At 48.5% G+C, this 22222-nt stretch overlaps 1 protein-coding gene across 7 annotated transcripts in view; it reads right to left on the bottom strand.

Annotated features, from left to right (window-relative positions):
* KCNMA1 (potassium large conductance calcium-activated channel, subfamily M, alpha member 1) overlaps positions 1-22216 on the bottom strand; it is a 772904-nt gene extending 750688 nt beyond the window's left edge. For all 7 annotated transcript variants that reach the window (XM_010834186.1, XM_010834188.1, XM_010834189.1 and 4 more), the window contains exon 1: positions 21927-22216. In XM_010834186.1, coding sequence (XP_010832488.1) covers positions 21927-22214 — 288 coding nt within the window. In that variant the 5' untranslated portion in view covers positions 22215-22216. The remainder of the gene's footprint in view (positions 1-21926) is intronic.
* Positions 22217-22222: the final 6 nt, after the last annotated feature.

Below are 22222 nucleotides of genomic sequence, written 5' to 3'. Positions count from 1 at the left end.
ATTCCACCCCTTACTCTAGCGGGGAACAGGGGTCAGTGTCTCCCGGCGACACTCGAGATGGCGTTCTCTTCTGTTCTCTTTGGAACGTGGACGGAGGAGGCATTTAAACCCCTTGGTCCATTTGTTCCTGAAGGTGTTTAAGAAGCAGAATAACTTATAAGATGAAGGCAGGGACAAGAATGAGGAGAGCTGAGGGAACCCCAGAGCAGTGGAGGAAGTGGCTAAGACTTAAAACTCTGAAGCCAGAGTATTTTGAGTTTGGATCAGATCCTGCTACTTCGTAAGTGACGTCCCTTGGGCCCATGCTATACCCACAGCAAGCCACAGCGTTTGCTCAGCTACAAAATGAGGATAACGGTAACAACACCTACAACACGGGCTTTTTGAGAGCATCACGTGAGGAAAAGCAGGTAGAGTGCTCAACAGTGTGTGTGATACCTAGTGGCACCCTGTCTTAATATTCAGTATTTCTATTCTGAATATTCCATCTTAACACTGAGTATTAATTTTCAGTATTAACACCCAGAGTGGTTACTGGGTCATGGTCATCGTTAATTATGGCCGAGCCAGCAGCGGACAGCAAAACCCCTCACTCTGTCTCACTCTGGAGCCCCGTCTGCCAACTGAGTGCTCTTCAAATCCACTTCCTACTCCTAGGAACACTACGTATCCCAGGATACCTTGCAGTTAAGGTACCATGTGAAAGTTCTGACCAATGGACCGTGTGGGCAGAAGTGATGGGAATGATTTCCAGGATCACTTTCACAAAACCACACCTCACGATCCTTACTTCTCATTCCATATCTGTCAGATGGGTGCAGAGGATTCAACAGAGACCTTTAGCGTCCCCTTTGAAATGGCAGATCCACAGACATAAGGAGCCAACCCTGGGAATTCCTTGGCAGTCCAGTGGTTAGGATGCCACGCTTTCAGTGCTGAGTACCCAGGTTCAATACCTGGTCAGGGAACTAGGATCCCACAAGCTGTGGGGTGGAGGGAGGCGGCAGGGGAGACAGAAAAAAGGAACCAACCCTGAACAATTGCTTGGAACAAGTCCCTTACCCCAACCCCCAAAACCCCACACACACTATCAATGGTACTTTATATGAACAATACATACACTTCTATATTAAGCCCTCGATATGTCAGCATTGCTCATTACAGCAGCAAACCCAGTCTTATACACAGAATTAATCAAGCCTCAAGATGGACTCACAGGCCCCTCTTAGTTCAATACTTCTGAAAGGTTGTTGTTGAATCACACAAAGACACCGGGATTCTTGGCCCCCAGAGGAGGAGAATTCAATCCGGGGCCAGAGACGAGGCTTGATCGCTCAGAGCTTTTGTGTAATAAAGTTTTATTAAAGTATAAAAGAGATAGAGAAAGCGTCTGACATAGGCATCAGAAGGGGGCAGAAAGAGTACCCCCCTGCTAGTCTTCAGCTGGATGTTATATAGTCACTAGCAGTCTGTTAATGAAAGAAAGGAATGTCTTAAAATTCAGAATGGCACCAGGCCCCTCACCCGTAAGATGTATTTTGGGATAATCTTGGCACCAAATGGTTTATCCTGGGCCATAAAATTATTAACTTGAATCTTGAAGAAGGGCAGACCACCACACAAATAGTTTCATTTACATAGATTAGGGGAACAATATCTGAGTATAACATACTGGTTTGTCAAGTAGGTTCTGAGCCAAGAGGCGGAACCGACTTGAAGACAGAGTCTGGGGTAAATGCACAGTACATTAGCATAGCCTAAGACAAACATTTCCATAAGAAAAAGGCATTGGTTATCTCTAGGTTTGAGAATAGTTAACTTCTGGTGAAACCAGGTGTCGTTATGGTAACACAGTATTTTAAGAGAAACCTCCTTTTAAATTTGTATAGAGAAGGAAAAAATATCACTAGCTTGTTTCCTCCTGCCGCTTAAGAGAGATAAAAATGTCTGATATTTGCAGGCTATTTCCTCCGTTCGGAGATCCCTGGCCTTCCTGCCTGTTACCCTCTCACTTCCATGACCAAAGAATCTAGATAGAGTAATATGGTCCAAGAGAAAAATTAATTTATCTGTGACTGGTTACGTGTGGAAAGCATGAGGAAGAGCCAGCAGTAACTCAAAGAAGCAATGGAAGAACCACTGGCCTAGAAGAAAGGGGCCAGCCCAGCAGCAGTGCCGCCTGTACTCACGATGGGCTCCAAGTCCTTCATGAGCGGAGGGCAGCGGAAAGACCATGGTCCCTGAGGCCAAGCAGACCAGAATCCATGCCTGCCCATGATTTACGGAGGGAAATAAGCCTCTCTGAGCTTCAGTCTCCACATACACATAATATGGACAACATACCTGCCTCCTGTTCTGTGCCATCATGCTGATTATCTTGGAATCAGCCATGGTGGGAATATTTACAAACTGACAAACGCCACCAACGTGTTGACAAATGTACAAATCGAGGCGTTCTTCCTAGAGGTTAAACAGGTACCAGCACATCACTAGACAAACAGGAGAGGGAGGTCAAGGAAAGAGAATTCCAAGTAGAGCGGATGGCGTTTGTGAAGGCCCAGGGGTGTAGAAACGGAAAGTTTAGCAAAGTGAAGGAAGCCCTCTATGGCTGGGTGCAGAGAGCTCAGGAAGAAATCTAAGAGCAACCCAGACAGAGGGCAAAAGTCAGAGTTTGCGGAACGATCACCCTTTAATAGTTACGTGTTCCAGTCATCTAGTTCTATGATAAAAAATTACCTCAAAATGCAGTGGCTTGAAATAATCACTTAATTTAATTTATGATTGATAAGTCAGAAACTCAGGGAGGATGAGCTGGCTGGCTCAGCTCTGATTCATGTCAGCTGGAGCTGGACAATCTACTTCCAAGATCGACTCTGCCCACCATGTCTGGTGCCTTGGTGCTCCTTGGAGAGTCTCTCCCTCCACACGGCAGCACATCCCCGGGCCTCTCCAAGTGACCTGCTCTTCTCAGAGCATGGAGCTCTCAGGGTGGTCAGGCTACTCCATATGAGCCTGGGTCAGGCTCATGGCCTCTCCTGGAAGATTAACCCAAGGAAGCAGGTGGAGTGCTCAACAGTGTGTGTCATACCCAGAAGGACCTGTGTGCTTCCTTCTCCAGGAAGCCACGAGGGAAGCTGCAAGGGTGCTTCTGACCATGTCTTGGAAGAAGCAAAACCGTTCCCACCACATTCTACTGATTACAAGCAAGTCACAGAGCCAGCCCTGTTTCAAAAGTGGGGCAGGGGGCACTACCCAAAAGTCTGAACAGCAGATCCGTGGCTTACTGGGAGCTTCTGAAGACAAGCTGCCACACTATTACTGATCAGCCAACACCTGCTGCCCACTCCCTGGGACCACCTGGAGGAGGCACAGGAGTTCAAAGAAAGGAAAACCACCAGTCCTGTCCACAGGGAGAATTCAATGGATGTTGCTCGCACAGGATACAGAGGATAAGGTGGGGTAACAGTAGAGAGACCAAGCCTCGACTCAGGCAAGCAGAGAAGGCTTCCCAGGAAGGTGACCTTCCCAGCACACGAGCCAGCCCTGAAGGATGTGGGAGGCAGCGTGGAGGGTAGGAAAGGAAGGAGTAGACCATCTCTGAGGCCACTGCCCAGCCTTCTACCACATCCGGATTAGCCATGGATGGGGCCAGGCCATCTCCACCATTCCCAGTCCAGGCAGGTAGCCCAGGCCTGGGCACTCTGCAGCCATGGTCAGACAGTTCTAGAGCAAAAGCAGCTCCTGCCCATACCAGCCCATCACCAGGCCCATGAGTGTGCCCAACACGCTGGGGCTCGGGGAGGAGCCATGGACTGTGGACCTGTTTATTCTGGCCTGACCTCCTCACCCAGAGCCAGCAGCACCGTGACCAGCGGAAAGGCTAGTTACGCAACGGACCTATAGCAGCCTGCCAGCCTCTGAGGCCCGGCCCGGCCACCAGGCCTGGAAGCAAGACTGCTTCTGCCTAGCTGGCCGGCCTGGACCCCCACAGCCGTTTTCCATACAGGCACAGGATGCTCTGCTGACAGACACCTGGAGGCCGTGGGAGGGAGCTAAAAATAGCACAGCTAGCAACAGAGGGCTTTTCCAAATCCTCAGGGTCCTGTTATTCCTTGCCCACGGACCCACATGGGCAGGCACGCAAGCTTTCACCCTTCTCCAAAGCTCATGCTAAGAACAAGCACGGGAGGCCCCCTATGTCACGGTGCTCAGAAGTCACGAAAGCAGCCTATCCTGGAGGCCAGGCCTAGGGATGGGCAGGCTGGGTCCACTTTTACAACCCACAGCCCCAGTGGACTCTCTCTGGCCACCCCCACTCTGACCAATTCTCAGTGCTGTCCACCTTTTTGGACTCTCGGGTTCTTAACGTTTCTCATACTTGGTTGGCCTTTAAGAATTACGGACCTCGTGCTACATTTTTAACTTCACTTGTATTATGCTCACTCAGCCAGATGCCGAGAAAAGTCACACGTATGGACGTGTGGGCTGCAAAGTGCACAATTCCAAGGGCATCATTCATGACCGTCATGGGAATGGTACCCCAGAACCATGCAATGTGGCTACCGGTGTTGCCAGGGAGGAAATTATGTCTTACACAACCCTGCATCCCTGGAAAAAGAACGGCCACACTGATAAAGATTCGTGGACTGACCCATTCGTATCTGCTACCAAATATTCTGTGCATTGGGTTTGGCAGGCACAAGGCCACAATGTCCAATGGTTAGAAAGAAATCCATAATGTGATACAATAATGTATTTTCAGGCCATGGAATTGAAGGGGGCGAGGGATCGATCTTTCCAAGGCAAGGGAAGATTCACAGCCACTGAATAAGTTACCACTACCTCCTTCTGAGTGTGCAGATTAAATTCTCTGGCCCACCGACATTCAAAATGCACTTTATTTATAGCAGGCCAGGGAATTCAGAGATATTTATTTGCTTTTCATAGAATTTCCATTCTTTTAATAACACAGTTGCAGAGCTTGAGATATGAGCAAATAGCATGTCGGGCATCATTTCACATCAGGATGCTTGGTTCAGAGTCTACTGAGAAGCCTCCGCTGGTGGGTGTCAAACTATCTCACTCCTCCACACACTCCTGAATGAGTGCCCCTGCCCTTCCCACACGAAACTCTCAAGGGTTTTGCTTTTGTTTTTTTCAATTTATTTTTTAATTGGAGTAAAATTGCTTTACCATGCTGTGTTAGTTTGTGCTGTACAACTACGTGAATCAGCTCTAAGTATGCAGAGGTCCCCTCCCTTGTGGGCCTCCCTCCCATCCCTACCCCACCCACCTCCTCCAGGTCATTATAGAGTACTGAGCTGGGCTTCCTGTGCTACACGGCAGCTGCCCACTAGCTATCTGGTTTACACTCCCTGGTAGTTCAGCTGGTAAAGAATCCATCTGCAATGCAGGAGACCCTGGTTCAATTCCTGGTTGGGAAGATCCCTGGAGAAGAGATAGGCTACCCACTCCAGTATTCTTGGGCTCCCCTGGTGCTTCAGATGGCAAAGAATCTGCCTGCAATGTGGGAGACCTGGGTTCGATCCCTGGGTTGGGAAGCTCTCCTGGAGGCGGGTACAGCAACCCACTCCAGTATTCTTACCTGGAAAATCCCCCTAGACAGAGGAGCCTGGCAGGCTACTGTCTATGGGGTTGCAAAGAGTTGAACACGACTGAGCAGCTAAGCACAGCACAGGGGATACACGTCAACGCTACTCTCTCAATTCATCCCACCCGACCCTTCCCCTCTGTGCCTACAAGTCCGTTCTCTACATCTGCACCTCTATTCCTGCCCATTTCTTAAGATTTTTAAAAATACATTTGAATTCTGCATCCTACTCCTAATAGCTTCTGTATATGTGTTAATATTAAAACTATGTTTTTATCCCAAACTTCCAGGAAGACTGATAATCAGAAAAATGCCCCAATATGTATGTGATGCCTCCACCTACACCCCATCACAGGGATATGGTATATTTGCCCGATTTCATAATGTCCAGTCTTGCATTATTTGATGTCAAAGTCATAGCAGCCCTCAGTTGTGCAGTGAGCAACATGCACAGCTGCCCACAGCGCACCTGCCTGCTGGGGAGAGAAAAGGTGCTTGCTCTGACCAGCAAGGGAAACCAAGATAAGGAGAGACTCAGAGGACTAGGTAATCCTTAAGGTTCATTTCTATCCAGATAGGATAGCACTTTCCAAACTTGTCCAGGGGAATCTCACATCTTATCTAAGGACGGTGCCTGACTCTCTACATACTATATCCTCTCTTCAGTGCTAGGTCTCCAAAGTTACCTTCAATATGTGGAGGGATGAGCTGAGCAGAGCCCACCTACCACTACAGCAGTAGTGACTGTAGGTGAGCAGTACAGGGGTTAGACACATGGGCTCCCCTGCCCACTGCCTGGACTTACACCCATGAAATTAAAAGACGCTTACTCCTTGGAAGAAAAGTTATGACCAACCTAGATAGCATATTCAAAAGCAGAGACATTACTTTGCCAACAAAGATCCGTCTAGTCAAGGCTATGGTTTTTCCTGTGGTCATTTATGGATGTGAGAGTTGGACTGTGAAGAAGGCTGAGCACCGAAGAATTGATGCTTTTGAACTGTGGTGTTGGAGAAGACTCTTGAGAGTCCCTTGGACTGCAAGGACATCCAACCAGTCCATTCTGAAGGAGATCAGCCCTGGGATTTCTTTGGAAGGAATGATGCTAAAGCTGAAACTCCAGTACTTTGGCCACCTCATGCGAAGAGTTGACTCATTGGAAAAGACTCTGATGCTGGGAGGGATTGGGGGCAGGAGGAGAAGGGGACGACAGAGGATGAGATGGCTGGATGGCATCACTGACTCGATGGACGTGAGTCTGAGTGAACTCCAGGAGTTGGTGATGGACAGGGAGGCCTGGCGTGCTGCAATTCATGGGGTCGCAAAGAGTTGGACACGACTGAGCGACTGATCTGAACTGAACTGGCCCTCACTACTGGGTGACCCTGAGCAAGTCACTGCACCTCTCCACATCTCTGTTTCCTAACCTATAAAGTGAGGATGAAGACACCGCCTCTGTCACTGGGTTGTGGCGAGGATTAAATAATACAAAGTGCTTAGGAACTACCAGGCACACAAATGCTCAAAGTTTGTTACCCAAAAAAGAAAGAAAATTACATCCTCTATGCCTCAGTCTCCTAATTTGCAAACTGGGAATCACAACAAGGTTCACTCCAGGACTTCCCTGGTGATCCAGTGCTTAAGAATCCGCCTGCCGATGCAGGAGACATGGGTTCGATCCACATGCTGCGGAGTAACTAAGCCACAACTACTGAGCCCTCGTGCCTAGAGGCTGTGCTCTCCACGTGTGAGAAGCCTGCACAGCACAGCTAGAGAAGGACCGCGTGCAGCAACCACGACCTGGAGCAGCCAAAAATTAATTAATTAATTTAAAAAAAAAGTTCACTCTGCAGGACTGTCCTGAGGTTTAAACAACATAATAAACATCCTCCTCCTCCTAAGTCGCTTCAGTCGTGTCCGACTCTGTGCGACCCCATAGACGGCAGCCCACCAGGCTCCCCCATCCCTGGGATTCTCCAGGCAAGAACACTGGAGTGGGTTGCCATTTCCTTCTCCAATGCATGAAAGTGAAAAGTGAAAGTGAAGTCGCTCAGTCGAGTCTGACTCTTAGTGACCCCATGGTCTGCAGCGCACCAGGCTCCTCCATCCATGGGATTTTCCAGGCAAGAGTACTGGAGTGGGGTGCCATTGCCTTCTCCAACATAATAAACATATGGAATTTTAAAGGAGCACTCGATGCTATAGTAACTACTTTAAAAAGTTTCTTAAATTTTTTCCCTAAAAAGCCAGTTACTCCAGTTCACACAGAAAGACTCGGCAAAACAAAAGCACTGGTAAGTGTGGAGATCAATGCAATGTCTGAGGAGGGAGAGAAAAGACCAAGAGAGAATGTTTGAGAACAGGTGCTGTTTTCTACAACAGGTGGTAGGCAGGATTTACTAACAGTGACAGGTCTCTGCTCTGAGTCAATCTCTCCAAGGTCAGGAAGCAAAGAGGGGCAGGGTGAACCCGCACGGTGGGGCGGGGAGGAGAGAATGGGAGTGCTCTCTCACTGGCTTTTCTTTTCACCATTAAAACTGCTGTCAAGCCTTGCCTAGCATTTAAATAGCATCATCCCTGGAGATAGCTGTTTCAGTTTCATTACAGTCTGTGTTCATAGAGTACAAGTAGAAACCTTCGTGATTTTATTAGTTTCCATGCAACTCAGGAGAGATCTGCATGATAACATTTCAGCTCCTGACTTAAAGAAGGGTCCAATTAAAAGTAGAGTGCTTGCATCGCCTGTCACTGGAAAATGAAAAGCTTCCAGAGCTTTCAAAAAAATTTCTGTCCTAACTGGCTCATGGCCAGAAATCAACTGTTCAGTACAACAGATTAAAAAAAAAAAAAACTATGGTCTTCAATTTTTTAGTTTATTTTGTAAGAAATACTTGCAGGATGCCTGCAACCCTCCAATAAAAGTTAAAATATAACAGAAAATCTAAGGAAAGTATTTTTATCTGGGCCTCGTCAAGTCCTACATCATCACCAATTCGTTCGATAAAGCCCCCAAACTACCTGGCACTCTGTGGATCTGTGAAGTATTAACAGAATGGATCTGTGGCAAGTTAAAATTTAATACATGGCCCTAGTAGCATAATCTGATTAATGTTATATAACCTAAGAGACTATTCAGCAGGTTCTGATGTGCTGGCTATGATTTGAGGCGGGGGTGGGGGGTCCGGGCAGGGAGGGGCGGCACTTCAGAAGTTACTGACTCCATCGGACATGCTCTCCTTTGCCACAGACACTGTGGTCATCTTATCCCTCATTTTGGCCACTGGAACGCCGTGGAATACGACTGAGATGAACATTCTCGCTTTGGAGTTATCTTCTGGGCCGAGTTAAGGAAAAGCATGAAAGTACGCATGATCTCCTCTCAAATCAGATGTTTCTTTTTATTCCCAACCTCAACAAAGCCGGTCTATCATAGTGGACTGTTTATAGTCTAGTCTATAATCTAAGCCCATGGGGTCGCAAAGAGTCGGACACGACTTGGCGACTGAACCACAGCAACAACTATAATCTAAGACCTTTTCAGCCTCTCCCCCACATCAGAAACTAAAACTAAAACTTCAATAACAGTGTGGTTATGTCAGAAATTAAAACCAAAACTTCAATAACAGTGTGGTTATGTCATCTGAAGTAACAGCACAGTCACAAAAACCTATTTCTGAGACTCTTTTTTCTTTTAATGCTAAGTTTGATAGTATTTCCAATGGGCCTATGTCCCCAGACTGTCATTCTTAAATATGCCACCTCATCAAAATCAATATGGAAGTTCTGAGAACAGGTCAATCAAATTTCACTCTGGGGATTCACTGAGGAACCAGACCTGCTCCCTGGACCCACTGCCTTGGGTAAGTTAATCTCGGGTTCTTTATCAGGTAAGAGTGACAGCTCTAAAATCCGATTTAAGAAATGGCTGTCCATTAAAAAGCATGGAATAATGTCATTTGCAGCAACATAGATGGATCTAGACAGTGTCATATTGAGTGAACTAAGTCCGACAGAGACGCAGAAATGTCATATGACATCTCTTACAGGTGGAATCTAAAAAGAAATTATACAAATGAACTTATTATAACACAGAAAGAGACTCACAGACTTAGAAAATGAACTTATGGTTGCCAGGCAGAAGGGATAATTGGGGACTTTGGGACGGTCATGTACACACTGCTGTATTTAAAATGGATAACCAACAAAGACCTATTGCATAGCGCATGGAACTCTGCTCAATGCTATGTGCCAGCCTGGATGGGGGGAGGGTTGGTGGAGAGTGGATACATGTGTATGTATGGGTGAGTCCCTTTGCTGTTCACCTAAAACTACCATGACATTGATAATCGGCTATACTCCAATAAAAAAATGTTTTTGGTATTAAAAATTTTCTAATTTAAAAAAAAATTAGCTGTCTACTGAAATCTCCCTGAAATGAATCAGAGAGCATGTTTCACACGAGAAAGCTAGGGCCTGGAGACGTGACTTGCCTACGATACTATAGCTACTTATATGTCAAAATAAAAAACACACGAACTTCCTAGATAGTCCAGTGGTTAAGACTCCATGCTTCCAATGTAGGGGGCATGGGTTCCAGAACTAAGTTACCACATGCCTCAAGACGGAGGCAAAAAAATTAAAAATCCAGTGTCCTTTCACTTCACACACTATCAAACGAGACTCACTGGCAGAAAGAGAGTTGCTGGGTCTGTCCTTCTGCTCCCACTATGGGTACCATCAGAACCAAACAAGGCCAGCCAGGAAACTTCTCCCAGGACTGCCTGTTACCAGACCTTGGAGGAAAGATATCAGCTGCCCCACCAACCAACATGAGCACCACAGTGAAGAATGTGCTCAAAGATAATGATGACAAACTCCAGGAAGTGGGGTTTAGAGGGATTTTCTTCCTTTCTTAAAAAAATTTTAACAGTGGGAAAATAGACATAAACTTAACCATCTTAACCATTTTCAAGTGCACCATTTGGTAACATTAAAGGGAAGTTGCTCAGTTGTGTCCGACTCTTTGTGACCCCTTGGACTGTAGCCTACCAGGCTCCTCTATCCATGTGATTTTCCAGGCAAGAGTACTGAAGTGGGTTGCCATTTTCTTCTCCAGGGGATCTTCCCGACCCAGGGATCGAACCCATGTTTCCCGCATTGTAGGCAGACACTTTACCATCTGAGCCACCAGGGAAGTCCTTTTGGTAATATTAAGTATATTCATATTACCATGAAGAACCTTTTCATCCTGCAAAGCTGAAATTCTATATCCATTAAACAACAATTCCCTCATCCCCCCACCCCCCAATAACCATCATTCTACTTTTGTCTTTAGGAATTTAGGCGCCTCAACATAAGTAGAATCACACAGTATTTTGCCTTTCACGACTGGCTTATTTTACCCCACATAATGTCCTTGAGGTACATCCATGTTGTAGCACGCATCAGAATTTCCTTCCTTTTTAAGCTGAATAATATTTCATTGAATGTACATACCACATTTTGTTTATCCATTTATCCATCTTTGGACACCTGGGTTGCTTCCACCTATCATGAATAACACTGATATGAACAGAAATACACAAATCTCTTCTTTTAGATATGTACCCAGTAGTAGAACTGCTAGGTCAGGTGGTAGTTCTATTTTCAGCTTTTCTGAGGAGCCACCATACACTTCCCATCACAGCTGTATCATCCTGCATTCCCAGTGCACCAGGGTTCCAATTTCTCCACATCCTCACCAACACGTGCTGTTTTCTGGGCTTCTGACATAGTAGCCATCACGACGGGTTTGAGGCATCCCTTTTTCTTTTAGTGCCTCTCTGTCCTGCCTACATCTTCTACAACGCATATATACATACTTTAAGATTAAGGACAAAAGTTCGAAACACAAACTGAAAAAGAAATCTTACGGGGAAGACGGTAGTACACGAACATTAAGAAATGGATTTCTTTAAGACAGGCAAATCACTGGCTTCTCTGATGGGCTCAGCTTAAGACACCATTCCTGTATTCTTCAAGAATCTTACCACTTGGTCAGCTGTGGCTGCCACAATCTATGGGAGAAATGGTCGTAACTCATGAGCAGTTAAATCAATGCCGCTGAGCACTATGAGCAAAGTGCTCCCAGATGCACAAAGAAAATAAACAATATATTAAGCGGCGGCCAGCTAATGTTGGCCATGAAAATCCCCGGCACTTGGATAAACCCTTTCACCTTCCAGATCTTTCCTCCGAGCCTCAGGGCCCTTATCTCTGAGCTCTCCATTGTTAATCATTGTACATCTACTTTTTCCCCTTCCAGAGCCACAAAAAGTCTACTTTCCAAAGTCAAGTATAGAGAAAACAAGTTCATACAGCATCCTCTCCCAAAGAAAAGAACGCTGCTCCTGCGTAAACAGATGCACAAAGAAGAAAAGCCCCCAGAAACCTTATGACCCTGGGCGGCTGGGTCACAGGGCCACACACACCTCACGGTAGCAGTTAATCAGAGGGAACTTCTCACTTGAAAAGCTAAACTCTTCCAAGAGGGAAAGCATGCTTTCCACTGGTCTTTATATCATTCTGCACACTTTGGGGGTGAGGTCACTTATCATGATTTATTCATTAAGACAAAGGTGAAGGGACTAAAAACAAAATCCATCCAATTATATATTTATCTAACCTCCAGTTTCCAGAAGAGAAATTCTACTTTTCTTTGTGTGAGCATCTCCTGCTCCCCACTGCCCTCCTCCACCCTCCCCTCTTGCATGCTCTCTTTCTGCTCTGATTTGTTTCTGCTCAGCAAAATAGGGAGAATGACAGCAGTGGTATAGAGAAGCCCAGAGGAGAAGAGATAAGATGAGCAGTTGGAGAGGAATAATCTTCAATTCTAGAAGCAGCTGTATTTAAATGTTTCAAAAAGAGGCTCAAGATCGCTGTCTGTTCTCCATCCTTTGGGAGCAGCCAACACCTAGAAAGCAGAGTCCAACTTGTGCTTCTTAACAAAGGATCCACACTCCACATCTGGATTCTTGGCATCACCCCCAAATCACATCTGCTGTCAGCCAAGCTCAGCACTAAACTCTGAAAGAAGCTGAACTTTGGAAATGCCAGGCACGATCCAGTGACAAAGAGGTGACCTGATGGCTCAGGGACAGCCATGTCCTCACCCCCAGCGTCCAATAAGACCCACACAAGGACGTCCCTGGTGGTCTAGTGGTTAAAAATCTATCTTGCAATGCAAGGGACACCAGTTCAATCCCTAGTCCAAAAAGATCTCACATGCCACAGAGAACTAAGCCCATGCACCTCAACTACTGAGCCCACACTCTACAGCCCAGGAGATGCAACCACGGAGCCCACATGCTGCAACTACTCAAGCCTGTGTGCCTAGAGAAGCCACCACAATGAGAAGCCTACAACGAAGTGCGGCCCACTTGCTGCAGCTAGAGAAAACCCACATATAGCAACAAAGACCCACCACAGGCCAAAATAAATAAATAAGTAAATCTTAAAAAAAAAATTTTTTTAGTGCAAACTGTGGGGAACAGGACATGGGGAAGCCTCACCACTTCTGGGGAAGAAGGACTAGACAGAGTCATGAGAAAAAAAAGAAGGTGGTTTGCATGGTAGCAACAAAAGTCAAGGGAATTCTACATCTCAAGATCATTGCTGACAACTAAACCTAAACCAGCCCTGGGCCTTTCTGGACTGGACTGAATCCAAAATCCATCACCTACCAAGACGTGTTCCATATGTCCCAGAAATACCCCAGAAGCAAAGAGCGGCTAGTGCAAGGAGAAAGACCTTTCCATTTAAAGGTGGGTTTGTGCCCTCTATGGAAAGGTGACTTCAGAAGACCATGAACACCCCTGTCTCCTCTAGAGATGGGGCAGAGGGCTCCTAGCACTGGTGCTGAAGAGGAGGTAGGACCCCAGCCCCAAAGTACCTTTCTATACTTACAACGTCACAATCCCACACGCTTCTAAACTTGCAAGATCAAGCCCTCATTGCTGTCCACTAACCTGCAGACTTCAGTCCCTCTGCTCCTGGGCTTGGCAGGAACCACAGGGAAGAAGGGAAGTCAGGAAAAGGATGGAGAGCAGGAGAAAGGGGAGAAGGAAGAAACACAGAAGTTCCTGTTAACTACCTTTGAAAGGCCCAGAGTCAACCGGATCTGGTCCCCTGGAAAAGCCTAGCAGGGAGGCCAGTGAAGCAGCATAAAGAACACAGTAAATGAGATGTTTTAAATAATTTCTCTTTTGGCCATGTAAAGAAGCATTAGTCACCCAGGTAATGAGATCTTACACGGAGATGATTCCGAGGCTCAGCTTGACGATGTTAAGTAGATCCATTCTGGACCCGGAATGCCAGTTACATTTCCAAACTGGCAATTAGACACAATCCCCCAAGGACAATCACCAAATAATGTCCCAAACAAAGCAAAGCCCATCTTCAGACTGCCACTGTTTTGAAGCTGTCCTTCCATCCCCTGGCTGACTCATACAGCTCAAGAACAAGGGCTCGTCATGAACTAATGCTTGTTACCCACTGGTCAGGGGAGACCAGGGTGGCATGAAAACTTAAATTCAGAAGTGACTCAAATATCATTTTGTCACTGAATCAAACCCATCTCTTTCACTCAGAGTTTCTCCATAGCTTCTAAGAAATTACCCTAAAGATCAGCAAACTCTATTTGTACCTATAACATTCCCACACAGCTCCCCTCACGCCCACTCAAAAACCACTGTGGAAAGGACCCACCCAAAATACATGTTTGCTTATATTTACACAACTCGTCCTGCCCTCAGGCAGGTTTGCAGGCAACTCAGAGACCAGACATATGTGTACCCATGAGAAGATAACTGAATTTTTCCCTCCCCTCCATCAAACAGACTCGATCTTATTTCTCTTCTAGCACCTAGCTTGGTTCCTGGAACACAGGATGCACTTACTATGGAACAAAAGCAAAAACAACAATAATAATAACCATAAGATTTATCTGAGGACTGGGACTTCCCTGGCGATCTACTGGTTGGGGTTCCATGCTCCCAGAGCAGGGGATACAAGTTCAATCCCTGGTCGGGGAACCAAGATCTCACATGCCGCGCAGTGCAGCCAAATTTTTTTTTTAAATTATTTGAGGACCTACTGTGTGCCATGCATCATGCTAAGGCCTTCATTTAAGCTGAAGATGCTCAAGATAAATGTCTATTCCAGGTTCTCCCCTTTGACAATGGAACAACACAAGAAGCACATCTCCAGGAAAAAGACTCTGACAGTACGAGCCGTGAAAAACCCGACAGCAGGGTGAGAAAACAAGCTACTTCCAACTGCCCCTGCTGGAACTGTGGAGGAGTACCCCTGGAGTGCGGTACAGCTCAGGGCCACCCACCTCTCCACACTCAGTGATCAGGTCTTAAGCCCAATCCTCTCACACTGCACCCTCTGTGAGAGGGTTTGGGAAGGCCCACCCGGGTCTCTATGGAAAATCAGGCTGCAGTTTTGCGGCCCACCAACTTCAAACAGTCCGGAGGGCATGGCCAGCAGCTGGCCTCCCAGAGCTTCACCACAGAGCAGCCCCCGCTCCACCAAGAGCCTCTAATTTTGCAAGAGGGTGGTTTGGCTGAGTTGCCATCCTGGACTTCGGAAAGTCTCACCCCTTGCAGTGGGACCCACTGGCACGAGGGAGAGCCTGTGGGCGACACATGGACCACACCCCACACATCTGCAGGATGCTGCCCTGGCCACCATGACCCAAGCCCAAACCAAGGGCTCTGTGGGTTCCTTGGGCGCAGACACGCCAACAATCAGCTTTAGCCTCGAGGGTCCAGACTGAACTGCAGCAAGAAGAGGCCTGAGCCGAGTTTTCTCGACCCGGTTGTCCTGGCACAGTGAACCTTCCTCTTCTCATCCCTTCCCATGCTGAGGAAATGGGAACTTCCATATTTTAAAATAGCCCTGTCTTCAGAGAGGGACTGCTTGGAGACTGAGGAAGGGACCGGATACTTGCTTCTCAAAGAGTGGTCTGCCCAGCACCTGTGTCTCATGAGAAATGCAGAGTCTCAGGCCCCACCCTGGACCTTCTGAATCAGAATCTGCATCCCACTAGTTCCCCAGGTGATTCGTGTACATATTAAGGTGCGAGAAGCACCAGGAGCAAACAGACTGATGCTCCCTCTGGCCTTTGGAGGAGGAGATCTGACACCCCAACTGCACAGCCCTGGAGCCTTCTCCCCAGAGTGCACACCCTGCCTCTGAGGCTGGGCCCCCCCGAGCATCCTTCTCCATGTGCCCAGGGTCAGCGTTCCACCTGATGCATTTCAGGGACTTCCCTGCTGACCCAGTGATTGAGACTCTGCACTCCCCATGCAAGGCGCCCAGGATCCATCTCTGGTCAGGGAAGTAGATCCCACAAGGTGCAGCTAAGAGTTCGCCTGCCACAATGAACAGTGAAGATCCCGTGTGCTGCAACTAAGACTTGAAACAGCGAAATAAATATTTTTTTTTTTTAAGAAAAGAAGCATTTCATAAAAGAACACTCTGTTGATCTGCTCCCTGCTATGCACAGAAAGGCTCTGGGAGGTCAGAGGTCCTGCGGGAGGCCAACCTTGCCTGACCCCCAGACAGGGCTTGCAGAGAAAAGGGTTCCCCTCAGGGCTCCAGGAGCTGTGGCATCACGGCACCAACACGGCCCCTCTCGTGCGAACCACAGGGGCATCCCAGCAGGAGCACCACAGCTCTGACGTCCCAGGAAGATGGTGTTGGCTCCTGTGATTCACAGGCTAGCACAGCCACTGCCACTGTGAGCAGGGACACCCCGGCTGCCCACACTGGGAAGGAGGTCCTGGCATTGTAATCCAATGCCAACCTGACTGCTTCAGCACCAGGCTCCTCTTGCCCTGGCCAGAGAGAGACCCAAAGCAAGAACTCCCTGTAACAGCCACACAGAGGATGTCCCCATCCAGGAAAGAAGGCCCTAGTGATCCTTGCCCTGGGAGTCCTTTCTCCCCAAGGCCACACACTAGGGCAGCTCTTTAGGCCCCCGGGCACCCGGAAGCAGGGCCAGAACATGGTTCGCAGTCACTGGTGTCCTCCTAGGAAAAGCTATAAAGTGGGGTCCCCTAGAGTACCTATCCCAAGGGGCTGTGCTCTGCGATGATCCCTAGCATACAGATGAGGAGACTGAGGTACAAAGTGGCAAAGTCCTTACCCAAGGTCACAGGCTGACTCTGGGATGCTACCCAGTGACCCTGACACCTAAGCTGAGCTGCTCAAAGTGAGTATGGCCAAGGGTAGTTTACCCAATTCTTCTCCCGTGGAACTTCTCCCAACCTGTGATTTGACTCTCCAAGGGCCCGCAGCTATGTCAGCTATGTCAGAAAGTAAGCTGTGTCTTGACTTTCAATTTTGTTTCACAAGGTAAATGCAAGGGCATGTGCTCCACAGAACACACTGGAGGAAATACCGCTCTGGGGACCACCAGGGTAGAGCTGGTCTGGGGAGAGGGCACCCTGGTGGGGAAACTGTCACAGCCTCAGGGGAACAGGTCTGTGAGCACTGGACTGGGGATAACAGGGGTGGAATTCATCCCTTCTCAAGGGACATTAGACAGCCATACATGGCCACCAAACCTTTCACTTGCACTAGGTCTGCAGCTCCTGGAGCCGCACGATGACGAGGCTCATCCACTCTCTTCCCCACCATCAAAGCACTAGCCAACTGCCAAGCTCTTCTCCATATCCACATCCACGTCCAGGAGCCTTCCCAGGCTGCCCCTCCCCCACCTGCCAGACTAGCAGCAGCCAAGAGTCATGAGTCCAAATCTCAGTCTCAGATCCAAGGACAACCAACTTCAGGGTCTAGAGGTCCCTTTTGGTTCAAACTTCTATTTGTTGTAGTTAGTGCCCTTCCAGGGTCAAAAGTTCAAGGACTTAAGGAGAAAATTTTAAACTCGCCGTCTTGTGAAGCCATGAGATCTCCTACTGACAGGCCTGCTAAGTAACAGGCATTTCCTGGGTGGTATATACCCAGTACTGTCCCTCCTTATAAGAAACCTACAAAGGAAGCATCATCACGCTCTTCTTACAGGTGAAGACAAACAGCTTAACTGGGCTGCCAGCCACAGATGCCCAGGTAACAAGCGTGGGCTCCACGATTTGTACTCGGGTCTGTCTGACTGCAGTGTCTCTACAGAAGCGTGCATTTCCACAGGGAGAGCCAGGAACAAGGAGAAAAAGCTCTCAGGACAAGGAAGGTCACCTGCAGCTCCCCGGTGCCTGGGACCTGAGCGCTTCTCCAAGGCCACCTTAAGTGATGCCATCAAAGCGGAGCATCTGAAGGTCATCCAGTGCCGCCGATCTCCAGGATGAGATGAGGCACCAGGGCCAATCTGGAATCAAGAATTCTGAGGCTCCGAAGCTCCAGCCCTGATTGGACGTGCCAGGCCAGACCCTGGGTAATCACCAAGCCGTAATGGGATCTGATGTTTATATTAGTCACGAGCCTGACAGAGAAAACGTGTTGTTTTCTCAGACACAGCCATGAAGACAATACCTCCATAATTCATTACGTGCAGACCAGACTTGATCGAACACAAACTTCTCCGAGGAGGATGGCTTGCACAGAGAAAAGGATGAGTCTATGCCTGGCCACGCGAGGCCCCTCCCAGCAAACCACACCACCGTAGGAAACTGGCCTCAGTTTCCCCAGGCATTTAAAGCAAAGCAGCCTGCAGGCTGGAGGAAGAGCAGAAGGTGGAAATAAAGACACACAAGCACTCTGAAGCTGGAGAATTACAAAATGTGTCCTGAGCTAGACACTTTACCCATAGATCGCCAACTCCTTCTACTATCCTCCACTGGGTCCCAGGGCAGGAAGGGGCAGTAGCACTCACAGAATTCAACCCCATATTTCACACAGCAGGAAAGAGACCAGAGAGACTAAAACCACGCCTTCAAGGTCACACCCTTATCAAGGCTGCCAGAGCAGCTCCTTGTTCACTACAGTCTGCGGCTGGCTTCAACCTGGAAACGTCACAGCCAAGTGAATGGAGGGCTCTGATGAAACCCATCAGAGAAAAAGACCATGAGGTGAAAAAATACAGCAAAGACTGTAATACCGGAATGACTGTGCCCAAGTTCCAAACAGCGAGAAAACGGGATTCTTTTTTGTCTTTTGTTCCCTAAAGAAGCCCACGTGCCATTCTTTTCAGAACAGTGAAGTCATTCACAATTTGAGATTCAGAGGTCAGAGGGACTAAGGATGAGATGCCTCTTGATGTACACCCAGTTTCAGGCTCCTTTGATCGAAAAGGATGGTATAGTCCCAGAGGCCAAATGCTGTAATTCCAGAGCTCCAGCTGAAGCTTATTCCCCTAGAGTTTCAGATGTGAATAAGACCCTAGCTCCAGGTCAGACCACCTTGGGGCTAAATCAGGATGAGGGTGAACATATCTGAGAGCTGGTAGAATAGTAAGGAAAAGCAGCCTTGGTTTGCTTGGGAAACCCAGCACTAAAATAATTATTCCAAAGTGAAGCCAAATGCATTCTTCTGAACGGCATCTTGACAACTACTAAATACTTGGAAAGCAAAAAGAATGAAGGACAAAAAAAAAAAGAAAAAACAGAGAGAGACTGCAGTAAAAATACAGACCTCAAGGGTAGAAAGAAAAGTTTATAAAAGGCCCAAGTAACTACTATTGGGCAAAATGAGATGGCTACACACACTTGTTTAATTGAGCAAATCAAGGGGCAGTGATCCTAGGCATGTTTTTAAAAAGGACTCTGAAGACACAAAAAGTAACCCTATCTCATTCTATACTGGCCTCACATCTTCCCAACCAACTGCAAGCATCTCTCGTTCCAGGCTGATTCTTTGTAGACACTTCCGGTTATGTCAACTTGGCATGTACTGGAGCTTCAAAATATAGCTTGATATAAGGGGGTTGTTCTTTTTAAATGATTGTTGCCAAAAAACGATTTTCTTGAGAAAACTTACAGAAGTTATGCTTGGTCATCATTTAGGAAAGAGACTCTACGTGAAATATCCAATCCGCATGTCACCACAGGCACTGCCATAGCACTGATGAACCTCCTACAGTAAAAAGACTTCAGAAGCTGCATTTAAAACCCCAGGATCACAAAAACACTGAAACTTATTTTCACTCACTGAAAGAAAAGTTCTCAGTATGATCAAGCCTGCCCAGTTCCTGAAAGATAAGAGGTCATTTAAATTCACTAAAATCAGTCTAGAAAACATTTGAGATTTGTACGACTCTTCTCCCCGCCCCGCCCCCCAAGGGTAGTCACAGAATCTCCGTAATGGAAAAACATTCCCAGACTGAAGACTGCTGGGGAGGCAGAGGAGAGGGAATGTGTGAATAAGAAGACTCTATGAATAAGCGTGGGTTTCCTAGGTGGCTCAGGGGTAAAGACTCTGCCTGCAATGCAGGAGATGCGGGTTCTATCCCTGGATCCGGAAGATCCCCTGGAGAAGGAAATGGCAACCCACTCCAGTATTCTTGCCTAGGAAATCCCATGGACAGAGGAGTCTGGTGGGCTACAGTCCATGGGGTCACCGGAAGAGAGTCCAACACAACTTACCAACTAAACAACAAGGACAACATGAACAGGCGCCCAGTCAGGAGGGCTGGGCAAGGGGCCAGGTCTAGGGGGGTCCCAGGGTTAGGATCCTGTGTAACCTGCTGGCTTCTCTGGAATGTGGGAGGTCTTCCACCCTGACAAGTAAGGAGAAACCGCTATGGCCAAGAAGGTATCTCCAGAGAAAACTGGCTGGCTAACATCTGGAGGTCTCAGAGAAGTAGGAGGAAGGATCGGATGATGGCTTTTATTTTTCTCCCTTATTTCCAACACATCAGTATTTTCCAAAACACAAATGTGCTGCCACAAAACACAGCTGAGCCCCAGTACCAGACAGGATGTATAATTAATGATCAGGAGAGAAAGCCAGAGCTTCCTTTCACCCTCGTGTGTCATACATAGCCCCTGTCTTACCTACTCCCTCTCAGAAGCAATTAAGGAGGCTGCTACAAGTTGCCGTGCCCTGTGGAAGTTTGAGGGGTCCTCGGACTAACTTTATTAGAAAATACGTGAGATCTGCTTCTACCATGCACAGTTCGCTGTCCCTCTCTGATCCCCCCTCCCTCTGAACACGCTAGCACTGGTTAGACCCCTAGATTAAAAAGTGATCTAAACAGAAAGCAGCCCGGCCACTCTTTTTTTTTCCAGTTCTTTCTTTTTTTATCCTGCAGTTTTCTATGAAAAGCTGTCCCCCGCACCTTCAGCCAGTGCGGGGGAGGGGGGGGGCGGTGGAGAGAGGACATCTCTAGGGACACGACGCGACAGACCAGGCAGTCAGCCTAGCAACCGCGCATAAGGTGTAGTGAGCCCGGGTGCTGGTGGGCGTCTCTGCGCCAGGAATAGCCAACATCCAGCCACCTCAACAACGTCGGGGAGGAGGCTCGCGTGAGCACCGCGGCCTTGGCCGGCTCTCGGTGGTCCACCCCCAGCTCCAGCGCCACGCTGTCGGTGGCATTTTCGCGGACCTAAAGGCGGTGGCCTGGGGGCGAGAACACAGATGCCGAAGAACTTGGAGAGAGAGTCAGTTCCAGGATAATATCTAAGAGTCACAGAGGGAGGGGATGTCAGGCTTGCCACCTCACTACATTCCTAAAGCGGCAGCCTCCGCGAATTGTCTCTAAAAGTGGGATGCTACTCCCCAACTTTCTCTCGCCCCTCCAGGTGCCCCACGCCCTCTGATCATGTTCCTCCCTTGGGATTCCCTAGTTCCAAAAGATGTCCTCCCTGCCTATAGGATTTTCCTTTTCTGATTCCACGGACTCACCTCCCCAACAGGTTTCTAAAGTGCGAGTTGACGTGCTCCCCCTCGCCCACCACAAGGAGCCCAGCCCGGGCAGGTGAGCCGCGCGGAAAGCTCACCCGTGGCCCCCAGCTTGTTCGGTGCCCGCCCGGTCGGCTCTCCCTAACTCCGCACCACGGGCCCCCGAGCGGCGCGCGTACCCCGTCTCGGCCCCAGCCGCTGCCGCAAACAACCCTATAATAAATTAAAAGGTCGGGATGGGGCGTCCGCGTCCCGGAGCGCATCCGCTGGGGGCAATTCCTCACCCTCGGTGCGCCGGCCGCTGCCCCAATTGGCGGGCGCCGGGAGAGCGGAGGGAAGGGAAGACGGCGAGGGGCAGGCAGGCAAGGATGGAGGGAGGCACGGCGCGCTGAGGAGCAAGGAGGTGGGCTGCAGGGGACGCCGAGAAGCGGCGGGGCTGGCGCAGGGAGGAGGCGCCCGGGGCGCGCGTTACCTTCGTTTTGCCCCCGCAGTGGCAGCAAACGGTCCACAGGTACTTGAGCGTCCTCCAGAGCAAGATGATGAAGAGGCCGCCGAAGAAAGTCACCATGGAGGAGGCCAGGAAAGCCCACCACATGCGTTGGCCCCGGCTGTCGCACGGCACCTCCATGGTCACCGGGATGATGAGCGCATCCATCTTGGGCTCGTGGACCGAGGACGACGAGGAAGAGGAGGAGGAGGAAGAAGAGGAGGAGGAGGACGCGTCTAGGCTGAGATGGTTCGCGTGGATATTGCTGCTCATTCTAAGAC

This window comes from Bison bison, unplaced genomic scaffold, assembly GCF_000754665.1.
Source record: "Bison bison bison isolate TAMUID 2011002044 unplaced genomic scaffold, Bison_UMD1.0 scf7180017864029, whole genome shotgun sequence".
Lineage (NCBI taxonomy): Eukaryota > Metazoa > Chordata > Mammalia > Artiodactyla > Bovidae > Bison > Bison bison.
The sequence above is the reverse complement of the archived record's forward strand: the minus strand, read 5'-3'. Positions and strand labels throughout refer to the sequence as shown.